Genomic DNA, 15,035 nt, shown 5'->3' with positions numbered 1-15,035 from the left:
AACGATTCCTAATTTATGAATTTATACCTTTTTACATATTTTATGATCTGTATTTAAATAAGAACATTTTATTCCCAAATTTGATGTTAATTTCAGATTTTTAGGAAAGAATGGAGATGACTGGGCTAAAGAGGAATAATATATGCTAAAAGAGAAAGTTTGAAGGCCCCAGAACGCACAAAAGCACAAAAAGTCCAAATCAGCATCAGAGCATCTCGCTCAAGCGAGCTATATCTCGCTTGAGCGAGAAAGTGCCAGAACCATTGGGCCATTTTATGTTTTAATTAAAAAACCCATTAACGTGACACAAGAAGTCACCTAACCTTAGCAAATTAGGTTAAATAGGAGGCTTGAGGCTCAACCATAGTGTGCACGATTGAGAGGAAAACACCATTGAGTGAATTGTAATCCAATTAGGAGAATAGAAGGTGTTAGAAGATGCGTGACTAATTCTACCCTTTAGGATTGAGAGTAATTTATTCAAACTCTTATGTATTGAGGTGATATTTAAATATGATATAATATTTTGTTCTTGATTAATTATTGGTATTGTTGTTTTATTTCTAATGCTTGATCTAGAATCTTAAATTTGACTGAAAAGTATTTTTATGGTTCTGACTTAAACAATAATACTTAACATATTTGAGTGCTAGGAATAGACTTGAAATGTTAATTGCTATCAACGTTTGAGCTTGATTCTAAGTTGTTTTTATAAATATGCGAGGACTCAATATTTAGGACACATTCATAATAATTTTATATGTAAGGAATCGATATAAATGAATTTGATACGGACATCAATTTCAATAAAAAAACATAACGTTACCATGTTAATCAAAATACATGAGAGTGAAAAAGATGAAACCTAATCCCTATTTTTCCAATTGAAGCAACAACTCTTTGATTTGTTTTCTTGTTAATTCTTGCCATCATAAATTTTTCAAACAAACTTTTTATTGTTTTGTTTTATATTTAGCGAATATTATACTTGATAATCCAATTGTTCCTTGTGGGATCAATATTCGTCCTTAGGGACAAATTATTACTTCTGACAACCTGATGCACTTGCTGTAAAAGGTTATCAATAACCTAGGTAAAAAAAATACAAACTCATATAAAAGAAATAAACTTTCTCTCCCTCTCTCTCTCATACACACACACACACTATTTATGTAAACTAAGTCTTCCTTGTTCAAAGTTTCAAGCTTAGATTCATCAAATACATCAGCCTCAACTCCTTCAATACTTTCTTGAAGTTACAATAAGCTTTGTGTCCAAGGCTTCCTTAAGGATTCAAATTCTATTGGTGTTGAGGCAAACATAGTTCATGAAGCGAGGACCTAGTGCATAACATGGTTTTTTTAGTGGTTGGTTCCTTTTGTTTCATTTTTCAATGGATCCTTTTGTTTCCAGGGTTGTCTTAGATCAAACTTGGTCAAGAAAATCATTAAGCTTCTCAAATGACATAAACTTGTCAACTTTATGTCTTAATTCATTTAAATTTGATGTTTTTTTTTATATAAAGTGTTAGCGAACTGTCCTGATTTTAGTGCAATATGGTTCAATGCCACTTCCAAGCTTTTGTTGCTCACACTCATTGCTATTTTTTGTAATCCTTCCATGAATGCTCTTAGGAATTTTCCCTTTTCTTGCCAAATTTAACCAAGAAAATAAATATGAGGTAATGAGGTTTTCTTATAGAAAATTATATGTTGAATTTGGCCATATGGGTATAAAAACAATATATGTAGTAAACACTCAATCTTGTGAAGAAAATCAATGTTACTCCTTTTAGGGAGGTTAGGAACACTTTACAAAATATGGTGTTGTCAATGGTGTACAAGCTTCCCTGTATGACAAAGATTTATGTGTGTTTATTGGGTTCATAGTATCGTAGTATCTATTTAGGGAGAGGCTTTTCCAACTTTCTAGGAGGGGTTTTCCATGATTTTCAATAAAGGGGTGTGGATGGAGCTTAACATGCCTAAGGTGGTATGGCGAATGCGTGACATTGTGACCTTAACTTGATGTTGTTATTAGTTTCTTTCCTCTTTTTTAGTTGTTAGAGGAGACACAAGTTGTAAACAATCAAATGTTTCCTACGTTTTTTGTAGTTGTTTTAGGTCTGGATAGTATGAAGCATCTTGAATCTCTTTCAAATTCTTATGTGAGTTGATTTTAGATTCGTACATTTTATGGGTTGCACTTTCTTTATTGTTTTTTATTTTTAAGCAGAATATGGTGAGAAACCCAAAGAAGATTCTCACTGGACACGAACTTAACCAAGTGGTTAAGTAAGTGTGAAGGTTCACTTTTAGAGGGCAATGAGAAAACCCAATGAAATGGTGATGATGATGAAGAGGTGCGAAACTAAAGCATATAATGGAAAGCAACAAGATGGAAAAACCAAAAAAGGAAAAGAACCAAGAGTATAAGAGGAATGGAAATGGCCCAAGGAAGGAAGAGATGAAAAGATAGATGAAGCTTATGGATGATGATGGTCGTAACACCACTTGGAGTGGTGGGAGACTCCAAGATGAGTGTTGAAGAGCCGCCACTTGAAGTGCACAAACACCCAAGATAAGACCCACCAAAAGAGAGCACTCAAGACTCACTCAACACTCTGACAAGGTTTCTTTTCTATTCAAAATTCAATGTTAAAATACATGAGGCAAGACACCCTTTATATAAGAGAGAGTGACTTGGGGAGCAAGAGTGAGAGGGGTAGAGTTGTCATTTGTGAGAAACCTTCTAGAAGGTAGGTCAAAGAAAACCTAAACCTAGTTGCACATGTCATGAAGGGTGAGCTTGACACAAACCCAAATTACTAAGCACACCTTACTCAAATTACTAAGCACACCCTACTCTAGCTTATTCTTCTATTTAAATTCCCAAAGTGAGCCCAATTTATTTACATAAACTTGTCTTTTAAAAAGATCAGAAGAAAGAACATTTGATGCTCTAGCCTATGTCCAGTTCTTCTTCTGCTGAGGTCCTTTTGAAGTTTAGCGGGGCCTTGTCTTAGATGCTGAGATGACTAACTTAATTGTGAAGTGTTTGTTGTGTCCTTAGTCATCTGTTTGTCGATATGGTTTGTATAAACTTCCTACATCTTAAGGTGTTTTCTCGTCTAAGGGTGTTAATCTCTTTTGTACTTCTCTTTTGAAGGTTTTTGAGTTCCTTTTTGAGTTTGAGTAGTAAAGTTGCCTTACTTGTGTGATTCTAACTAGTTTCTAATGATTATATTTATTCATTATTCTTCATGTTTCTTGTAGCAATAATGTGGTATTGGAAAATCTTAGTTAGACCCATGGTGGATGTCAAATATTCTTATAAGGACTAAGGTATTGACCTCCATAATATTGAAATTTACTTATTTTAGTGTGTTGAGATTTCTTTTTCATGTTGAATTGTGTACTCTATCTCCATTTAGTCGAGTCATTCTCTTTCATAAACTTGATTGGCGGGTAAGGATGTTTGTTAAGACACTTTGATGCTCTAGTTAGTTAAAATATTTGTAATGTAATAAATGTGTAATTAATGAAAAGTCAATACCTTAGTATCTTTGTTAAGACATAAACGAGTCTAATAATGATAAGACTGAAGTCTTAAGTTTAAAAGTCTTACCCAAGATACCTATGTTTTGATGATAACGAACAAGATAATAAGAAATTCTTAACAGTGTCAAATAACCTTATATCGATCATAGTATAATTTTTTAACATAATATATATAAATATTTATTATTATAAGTTTAATTTTAATATATATGTGTGCGGCGTGTGTATGAAAAAATAAAATAAAATTTTTAATGAACTATTTTTAATTTATGTATAAGATGGAAATGTTCGACGTACACAAACATTTTACAATTTAACTTATATATAAATTAATTTTAATATATGAATAAATTCACTTAATTTTTATTTATTTTATCATAAAAATGTTTATAAAAACAGTTTACAGAGACGTACATAATCTTTCCTAGCCTCACTAAACATGTTACCGTGGACAGCATTAGAATCCTGATGAGCATAGTCGTTTTTTAGATGATGTTAAGTATGAATCACAACTGCATTACAACTTATGAGCTATGTAAAGCTCATAACATCAAATCCCTACAAATCTTGGAATCACAAATTTCCACAAAAATATGTTGCAGCAAAGCAGCCACAAAAACCTAGAAATATTTAGTTTTTAGGATTTAGTCACTAAAATTATAAAACCATCATAAAGACTTTGTTATTAGTGTTGAAAAATAAGTGATTAAAGAAAAAGTTTGGTTAAATTATGGGACATATATATTTAAAATAGGAGTAAACAATGTGCTGATTTTTGTGTCACATCAATTTAAGAAAAAAACAAAAAGTAGTGACAACCGAATTACTATTAAGATTGGGTGATGAACTTAGCTTATAACTATTTTGGAATTGAAGCAATTCGTTGATGATTTGGAATTGCATGAGTACTAGAAGATGAGTGGGATTCCTCTTATTTGAAGAGTGGTTTCAACATTGGCAAACACATTCCACCATTCTCCAAAGTGGGTTGTTTCATATATAACACATCTTTTTGATAAACTATGTTATTCACTGAAATATTTTGTGATGAATTAGAGAATTCCATGATGAAAAATGGGTTATGAATGTTGGAAGAGAAAGTAAAATCTATGCATGAGATATAGGTGACAATGAGAGGGATGAGAAGATGTTTTTTTTTTTTTTTTAATGTAGTGCAATTCTAAAAGCAAATTGGACAAATATTTTTGTTTTACCAAAATGAGTAAATAATATATTGAATATACGATTTAAAATCGCCAATTGGATTTGCTATTTCAGAAAAATAAAACCTCATTTATACGATTTCAATCTAAAATCGTATATGAAATATACGTTTTCAATTTAAAAATATAATAATTTATATAATTAACTAAAACTCAGTATATTTCATATATAATTTTATCTAAAATAGCGTGTGAACTATACATTTTTAACTTTAAAAAAATAATATATAAAAATATTAAAAAATAGAAAATAAGAGACACGGTATTTTTGCCTTATTATTTTAAAGTTTTTTTAATATATATATAATTAAAGAAAAATAGATTTTTAACTAATTATTTTTTTAACTGAATAAGTTTTTATTAAATATTTTATTATTATATATAATTAAAGAATGAATTTTTTATAAAATATTTTTTTATATATAAAATTAAAGAATGATTGATTTTTTATAAAATATGTTTTTTATTATATAATTAAAGAATGACTAAATTTAAAAAATAAAAAATTATATATAATTAAAAGATTAAATATAATTTTTTTATTTTTAATACATTAAAATTATTTTAAATTTTTAATAAAATTAATGATGTAATACTTTAATAATATAAAATATAATAAGGTGAACGGTTGTATCTTTAATTTGTTTTGCAATTGTCGAATTTCATCAAGCAGAGTGGGTGATGTGACAATTCGGGTATCAACAACACATTCCACACAACTTATGCAACCTCGGTAAATTGCACAAAGAAGACATATATGGAAGAACAAACAAGTACTTACCATAATCACCAGAGGTGGATAACAATGTAGAATGACCGATAAAACCATTTAATTTAGGGAGTACAATTTCACGAATGTTGGGTCTTCTTCAAATGTTGCACAATTTGAACAACAAGTTAAACATCAATCCACCCCCGATCAAACACCACAAATATTCAACTTTATGGAGCACCACCACGGTGTCCAATTTCCCTATCAGCAAGTGCCATCAACTTACATCAATTTTCCACCGTAGAGAAATATTTTTCTCTAGATCCATCGCAGATGTTTGGTACTTAATAGTGACACCACCGTCCGCATTTTTACCAGTTCTTACCATGCATTGTTATCGGCCCATAATGCTTTCAATGAGGTTTGATATTCCATGTGACAACAACGAAGTAGAAAACAATGACGATGATAGTTCACCTCCGCTGAGACATCCACCGAGACAACGAAGAAGGTCCCCATGTGGAACAAAATCTCATAGACAGTTCATGCATTTTTAGGTTAAATTATGTAATTTTTAGTTAGGTTATCATGTTTGTGTGCTTTCACTTAATGTCAGATTTTCATATTCTATTTAAACATGTTCTTGTTCAGTTAACGTTCTCTGTTTTATCTTTCCAGAAGTTTATGATTTATTTTTATCGTTTCAAATTTAGGATTTTACCAACTTAGTTTTTTACCACATGGATTAGTTTTCAATGAAGTTACCAGAAGGAAAACGAGTCATTAGTTGCAAGTGTATCTTTAAGAGAAAAGAAGGGATCCCTAGTGTTGAGAGTATAAGGAATAAAGCAAGATTTGTTGTAAGAGGTTTTGATCAAGAGGAAGGTATTGACTTTAATGAAGTATTTTCTCCTGTTATTCGTCATACTTCAATACGTATATTACTTGCTTTAGTTACCTTGTATGATTTGGAGCTGGAACAGTTAGATGTGAAAACTGCTTTTCTTCAAGGTAATCTTGAGGAAGAGATTTACATCTAACAGCCTGAGGGATTCGTTGTTCCTGGAAAGGAGGACCATGTATGTCGTTTGAAGAAATCTCTCTACGGCTTGAAGCAATCACCAAGACAATGGTATAAGAGGTTTGATTCTTTCATGGTTGGACATGGCTACTCCAGAAGTAACTATGATAATTGTGTCTATTTTTTTTCAAAAGACATCTGATGGGTCATTTATATACTTGTTGTTATATGTTGATGACATGTTGATTGCCGCAAGAGATAAATATTTAGTTAACAAGTTAAAGGCCCAACTTAGTAGCGAATTTGATATGAAGGACTTAGGTCCTGCCAAGAAAATTTTAGGAATAGAGATCAACCGAGATCGTCAAGCTGGAAAACTTTTTCTATCACAAAAGAAGTATGTTCTTAAGATGCTTGAAAAATTTGGAATGCGAAATTGAAAAGCTGTTAATACTCCAATTGCCGCCCACTTCAAGTTGTCATCAGATCAGTGTCCAAAATCAGACGAGGACAAAAGGCGCATGTCACATGTCCCGTATTCAAATGCAATTGGAAGTCTCATGTATGCTATGGTATGTACCAGGCCTGATTTAGCTTATGCTGTTAGCATTATTAGCAGGTTCATGCATAATCCAGGCAAGGCACACTGGGAAGCCGTTAAATGGATACTTCGTTATCTGAAAGGTTCTCCAGATCTTGGTTTGGTATTTGATCAACATAGAGTCGATCCCAAAAGAGCAGTTGACTATGTTGATGTTGACTATGGTGGTGATTTAGATCGAAGAAGGTCACTTTCAGCCTATATTTTTACCCTATGTGGTTTTGCTATCAACTGGTATTCTTCACTTCAAGCCATTGCGGCTTTGTCCACCACTGAAGCAGAATATATCGCTGCTACAAAAGGTATGAAAGAGGCTATATGGCTTCGAGGCTTGGTAAGTGAACTTTGTCTTCAACAAGATGTTCTTATTATATTTTGTGATAGTCAGAGTGTTGTCCACTTAACCAGGAACAGTAAGTATCACTCAAGGACCAAGGACATTGAAATTAAGCACCATTTTATTCGAGACATTGTTGATACGGGAGATATAATTGTTGAAAAAATTCATACGGCCGAAAATCTTGCAGACATGTTGACCAAGCCACTTCCACCGGCTAAGTTCGATCATTGCCTGAACTTAGCTGGTATTATCCATACTTAATCAAGGCTTCATGGCGAGAGAGTGTTTCAGTCAAAGGCAAGTCAAGGTGGAGATTTGTGGGATATGATTCATCTTTTCTTTTTTCTTACCATTCATAATTAATTGAAATCAAAGGGAGGCTACTTACCTTCACAATTAATTGTTATCAAAAGGAGGTTACTTACCATAATTAATTGTTTTTATTATTGTTGTCTCCTAGAACCACTATATATAGTGACTTCCTTCAAGTAATGTAACACAACAAAACAACAACATACACTTGCTTCTTCTCTTCTTTCATATACTCTCTATTTCTTCTCTTGGGTGTAAGTATTCAACCCATATAGAGAGAATTTGTTTTGGGGTTATTTATCTATTAGCCTGAGAGAAATTCATTGTACTCCTAGTACCATTATAGTGGAAGTTTTAGCTCTCTCGCAGGTGGTTTCTATTACTTTAATTTCTCATAATATTTGGTTGAAAATATCACGCTTTCACACACGATATCCCTACACACGTACTCTTAATTATAAAATATTTTGGAGAAAACGTGTGGATAAGAACCAAGTATATGTCTCACTGTTACTGCACAATCTATGGAGTTTCAAAGGATAAGAAGGCTTGGCTTATGTTGAGAGTGGAAATTGAAATAGAGTAGAGAAGGAACAATTTTATTAGAGTGAGAAAAATTAATATGAGACAACTCAAACATGATCAACTCACTCTCAGATTAAGAGACAAGTGGTGGTGAAAACAAGAATGAGATAAGCCTACCAAGTCTTGCTGAATGAAAGCACAACAATGAAAAGACAGTTTTTGTTCAACAAGTTTTGTGCCAAACTAGTTCCTTTGAAGTTGACAGACGGGATGGAAGACTCTGTTGAAGGACAGCATAACGACAAGAGCTATCCTGTGTGTTTATTCAATTCTTTGGAAGAGACATCAAATATTCACATGAATTTTTCTCTTGCAGGCTCTCATATTTGTGGTTGTGGATGAAAAATTCCTGAATAAGGTTTTAAACTGTGCTCATGAAAAAATAATTAAGTCTAATAATGATTTTGTCCGGTAATAGGTCACATATATGATTTTATCATAATTTATAATATTCTGTAAAAATTACACAAATGTGATTGATGCAGTTGCAGTTGTAGTCAAAATACGATAACAACCATAAAACTAGTCATTACATGAAACGGTATGCCCTCGAATATTTGGACTGGTTTAGCAACATTATTATGTAAAATTGTACAAAAAAAACTACTTGATTAATTTAAATCAATTCTTTATATTATTATATCCTTATGTCACTTCTAATAGAAGTTATTGAAACTATGCATGATGGGGTGATATGCATTGTGAAAACAGCAGCATATAGCCGTAAATTACATCTTTCATATGAAAAAAAGAGAAAACTATACGAGAACTAAGAAAAAACAAATTTACAATCAGAAGTAGGTTTTATCTGACCAAGGTATTTTCCCTGGCTGCTGCATGAATTTTGAGATTACAAATGCAAGTTGTAGCTGAAATTTGTTTTTCTGGTGAAGGAAACAGCTCAGGGGAGTTCATGTTCCAGTACTCACCATTTCTTGTCTTTTGCTCAACCATGCCACCTTCTTCACTTGAAACAGCTACCTTTATCCAGTTGCACCAGATTCTCAACATTATATACAACAATACTAAGCATATCAGAGTCGAAGTAAGGACAATGGCTACTATGATTGCTGCTACTTGTGAGTTTGACAGTTTCATTCGCGAAGTTTCTGAGCACAATGCTAGTGGAGGGCCACACAAGTGGTCATTATTCAGAAAAGAGCTCAGTGGGAACCCTGAAAAGGTTGATGGAATGAGGCCATGAAGATGGTTATTTGAAAGATTTAGCACATGAAGGCTGGTAAGTTGACCAAGTGAAGGAGGAAGTTGTCCTTGAAGATGGTTAAAAGAAAGATCAAGTCTTTCTAGCTTCATGAGATTTCCTAGAGATGACGGAATCTCACCAGAAAAGAGGTTTCTACTGAGGTCCAATATGACTTGCAACTCGGTGACTGCTCCTAGTCCAACTGGTATAATACCTGAGAGGAAGTTCTCTGAGAGCCTTAGCTCATACAGCTTAGAGCATTGCTGAATTGTTGATGGAATGTGGCCAGAGAGACTATTCCTTTGTAAGTTGAAGACATTGAGTAAAGTAAGGTTTCCAATCTCTAGAGGGATTTCTCCAGAGAGATTGTTGTGATGGAGCGAAAGCTTAAGCAACTTTGAGCAGCCTCCGAGCTCAGCAGGAACTCTTCCATGAAAGTTGTTGAATGAGAGATCCAGCTCACCAAGTTCTTGCAAGCTTCCTAACCACGGCAACATTTCGCCACCCAATCTATTATTATTCAGTAGAAGGTGTTCTATTTTCTTGCAGTTGGAGAGTTGAGGTGGCACATGTCCTGTTAAGTTGTTGAATGATAAATCAAGGAAGTTTAACTCAGTGAGGTGGCCAAGTTCAGAAGGAATGGTTCCTGTGAGATAATTGTTTGCAAGTCTGAGACGGGTGAGATCTCCAGAGTTGGCTAGAATAGAAGGGATGGAACCTGAAAAGCTGTTGTTTGTCAAGTCCAAAACAGTGAGAGAATTTGAACCAGTCAGAGGAACGATACTACCACTGAACTTGTTATTGGAAAAATTTATGATTTTAAGGTTTCTAAGAAGAGAGAGGGAATGAGGTAATGGTCCTTCAAAGGAGTTGTTGTAAAGGGTAATGGTACGAAGTTGTGAAAGGTAACTGAATGTGGGGGGTATGGAACCTGACAACTTGTTATCTGCTAATGCCAACAACTGAAGCCTTTTACAGTACCCCATGCTTGGTGGGATTGGACCTGACAGGTCATTTTGCCTTAAATGGAGAACAGTTAAGCCCTTTAGCTTACCTATAGTCTCTGGAATGGAGCCATAAAAGTGGTTTCCAAAGAAGTCAATTCCAGTTAAGCTTGTGCAGTTTGTTAACTCTCTTGGAATAGGTCCAGACATCTGGTTATCATACAGATAAATGGTGTTCAATCTCTTTAGCCTTCCAATCTCCGCTGGGATTTTTCCTGTGAAAGAGTTTCCAAACAAGAAAAGACTTCTCAAGCTACTAATATTTCCAATTTCCGGAGGTAGAGATCCAATGAAGCTGTTGTTGTTGAGCATAAGGTCTGTGAGATTCTGTAGTTTGTCCAGGCTGGATGGAAGTTCACCTTCAAAACTGTTGTCAGAAAGGTCCACCTGTTGGATTGAAGAGCAGTTGAGTAGCCCCAAGGGAAATCTTCCATAAAGCTTATTCCTAGCCAAGAACAGTTGCTGAAGTTTAGAACCTCTGAGGCAGAAGTTATAAGGAATACCTGTTAAAGCATTATCAGACAGAACCATAGTTTCAAGATTCTGTAATTTGACATTAAGGAGGGTTAGTGATCCAGAAAGGTTGTTTCTGGATAAATCAAGCTTCTGTAGCTGGCTCAAACTGTTTAGCTCTGGAGGAATTTCACCATTTAATTTGTTTCCAAGCAAATTAAGGTATGTCAAATTGGAGAGAAGACTCAAAGAGGTAGGAATTGATCCAGATAGAGTGTTATTAGCCAGGTTCAAAATCCTCAATGATTTCAAAGACCCCATTGAGGAGGGTATTTCTCCTTCAAGCATGTTGTTTGATGCTGCAAAATTCTGGAGCTCTTTACAGCCTTGAATCTCTTCTGGTATGAGTCCGCTAAGACTGTTCACTTGTAAATCTAGAGACACAAGATGCTTCAAGTTCCCAACCTCAATAGGAATGCTTCCATTTAAGTTGCAGTTGGCTACACCTAACACTGCCAACTCACTCAAGTTGCCAATGCTAGGTGGGATTTCACCTGCCAACATGTTATTTCCTAGTCTAAGAACTTGCAACTTACTCAAATTACCTATCTCTTCAGGAATGTTATGGGAGAGATAGTTTGAGTACAGAAGCAGTATTCTTAGATTTTGAAGCTGCCCAAGTTCAGAAGGGATGGAGCCTGTGAGGTTATTTGAAGACAAATCAAGTGCTTGAAGAGAAATGAGGTGACTGAGCTCACCTGAAATGGAACCTGATATTCCTGAGCCAGACAAATTAAGTCCTACCACATGTGTCTGATCAACTTCACATGTTAGTCCATTCCAGCTACAAATATGAGTTGTTGGAGACCAGTTTCTAAGGGCTCCTAATGGATCAACAAGTTCTGATTTAATTTTGAGAAGCCAATAGGATTCTGTTGTGCTATCTCCAAGAGTTGCAACAACAACAATGGTCAGTGGTAGAATGAAATGGCACATGCAAATGGAACCCATGGCTGAACGTTTGATCATGAACTTCCTGGTAAATAACAAGGCACCAGATAAAATGGTCCAAAGGGTATGCTTTGGGAGGCTAATTCCATATAAAGGAATGGAGAATAAAAGTTGAGAAAGGCTAAGTTTTGCAGGGTATAAATATAAGAATTAGGAAGTGATGGAAGAAATGATGAACAACAATTGTACAAGTTCAAGTGCTAAGATGTAAAATCCGACTATAAATAGTTCCAATGAAGCTAATCTGTTCAAAATGGCAGACGACAATCGTGCAGTTACACGTGGAAAAATGAAGAATCTCACATCAGAATAAAAAAACTCTGCAACATTGACTTTTTACACAACAACACGTATTCTTGTTTATTAATATTTTTCTCAAACATGGAAAATGTGATGGATTTAAACATCCTCTTTATAAAACAGATATTGGCTAAGCATACCTTTCTACTTTCTTCAGTTTTACCAGAGGTTTGGTAATATCAGTGCTTCTTCACCAACTCTGGGCAACAGGTAGAGAGTATTCTATGATTCTTTTTTTTTAAATAATAATAATAATGAGTTGTTTGAATTCTAACGTTTACCAAAGTCAAAACAAACTTCACAGCTTAAAAGAATACTTATATAATATCTACCAACAAAATTTTCTTAACAATTATAAAATTTGAACTCACTTTTATATAAGATGGCAAGTTTCATCTTTACCAAGTGAACTACCTTTTCCTATATTGTTTTAGAATTCTTTTTGTAGTTGGTAATTGAAAACTAATTATGCAGAGATAAGGCTAATGATGGTTTTTTCTTTTTTTTTTGTGTTAGAGCTAAAGGGCAATAAGCTAATAAAGATATCCACTCATACCTTAGATAAAAAGGTGACACAACAAGTGGGTCACTTTCTCTAACCTTTTATTGATTCTGAATTTCTATTCACACTACCACTAAACGAATTCATCTTATAGTTAGTGTAATAGAGATAAACACATTTTATAAAATATAAAAAATATAAATTACTTCCTTCAAACTTCATCTTATAAGTAGGTTTTATACGTTAAATTAGACTTAAAAGTTCACTTTTTAATATTCTATCAAAGTTATTTAGAATCTATCTTAACGAGAATTCGTTATATTTATCAATAATCTATTATCAGACTGTTACGTGACCAACTTAAATATATAATTTCACGCACGAATTGTTAGATCTGAGTGTAAGGAGGAGTTAGAGATTTCACTTAAACTAGAAATAAGAACAATGAGATTAGAGAGAAAAGAAACATAGTATGATTTTGACTTTGCAAGAGTTTTGGTGAATAGAACTTCAAAATTTGTCAACCAGACGGGTACAAAGGCATTGTAGCATGAGAATGGTAGATTTTCACGCTAGATCTTCAGGCTGGACACACGCGCACTGGCCTGGCTGGCCATTACTGTCTGCCAAGAGTGAGAAAATGGTTGAAGTTATCTGAGGAAAGGACAAGAAGAAGCTTATGGTTCCAAACCTGCATGATGATATCTGAGAAAGTGAGTTATTCATGATGATACGTGCGAAAGTTGAATAGCAATGCAATGATATTAATACTTACGAGCTAATAATATACAATTTGATTTTTAAAAGTGAAAATTTCTCAGTTATTTTAAAAACATCATGTTCAAAGTTTAGCTTTAAACAACTCCATCAAAGAGTGGTTTATTTATACAGAAACTGTACAATTATACAAATTGATATTATTAAAACCAGCATGCATGTCGTTATTAAGTTTAGCTTTCCATAAGATCATGGAAGAGTAGTTTATACCAATGCAAAAGTTTCATATTAAAATAATAAAGTTATGACTTTGAAACATCAAATTATATATATATATATATATATTGTCTATTATAAGTTGACTTTTACATTACTTAATTACTGGTTCTATTAGATAATTTTTCTTACAATTCATGGTTAGAATTGATATATTTTTAATAGAAATGATGGAGTGTGTAATTTAAAAAATATCAAAAATAAGAATTAATATTTTTCTTATTCAGAATATCTCAATAAATTATAGGTTATAAATTCCTTTCGAAGTGTAAAAATCATTGGACTATGTTTTTTCTGTGTCCATACAAATATTTTCCATGCACATGGTGAAGAGTTAAATTTCTGACGACGTTCTAATCCAGTTATTGTGGTAAAAAAAACCAATATATTATTATTGTTATTTTATTTTTTACAAAATTAATTAACACAAACAAATAAAATGATATATGACTACAGTTAAATTGTTCAAATTATCATGTGTGCAAAATTTAGTATAGCTTATAATTATATAGTTTTTATCCATTTCCTTTATACATATAAACAACCTGTAATTTTTTATATTTTTTAAAAGAAATATTAAAATGATGTACTTATTTTGACAAGAAAATAACCTTTCTCGGTATTGCATTGAGAGTACTTTTAAAATTGTATTTCCCACTTTTTAAAGTTTGTTTATATTAAAAAGTTATAATATTAATTAAAAATTAAGAATGAGATTATGAAATAAAAAAACATATAAAGAAATATTTAGATTTATTATTTTAAAATTTTAAATTAAAAGTAATATAAATTCATAATTTATTAGGGTTAAAAAATTTCAATCTCATGAAATCTTACACGAGTTTGTTCCCTAATATATATACCTAAATAGGGGAATTATCTTCTCTAATTTTGAGTTTCATTTGCTCTGTCCACGTGTGAAGCACATTACAGCCATAAGTATTGGCATTTGTATTTAGCAATCAAGTTGCATATAGAGGATTGTGCGTGTTCCTTTTCTCTACTTCCATGTTAAAGATGGTGTGAAAATGAAAGAGGAAAACTACACCAAACTTTGGTCAATCCCATAATAGAGACCTGCAGTTTCAATATTCAAGTTATAACTGAATTGTGTAGTTTCAATTTTTTAAAATAATAAATTAATGTTATAATTTATTTTAGTATATTTTAAAATTCATCAATTTAGTAATGTTAATAAATATATGTCAAAACAA

The 15,035-nt window shown here is 32.8% G+C and overlaps 1 protein-coding gene across 1 annotated transcript; it reads right to left on the bottom strand.

Annotated features, from left to right (window-relative positions):
• Positions 1-8,961: 8,961 nt before the first annotated feature.
• LOC137822808 (LRR receptor-like serine/threonine-protein kinase GSO1) lies at positions 8,962-12,215 on the bottom strand. The gene has a single exon (XM_068627806.1). The coding sequence runs from the start codon at positions 12,042-12,044 to the stop codon at positions 9,159-9,161; it is 2,886 nt and encodes a 961-aa protein (XP_068483907.1). The 5' UTR covers positions 12,045-12,215; the 3' UTR covers positions 8,962-9,158.
• Between the last annotated feature and the right edge of the window lie 2,820 nt (positions 12,216-15,035).

This window comes from Phaseolus vulgaris, chromosome 9 (genome assembly GCF_000499845.2).
Source record: "Phaseolus vulgaris cultivar G19833 chromosome 9, P. vulgaris v2.0, whole genome shotgun sequence".
Taxonomy (NCBI): Eukaryota; Viridiplantae; Streptophyta; class Magnoliopsida; order Fabales; family Fabaceae; genus Phaseolus; species Phaseolus vulgaris.
Note: the sequence above shows the minus strand (reverse complement) of the source record. Positions and strands in the feature narration are given on the sequence as shown.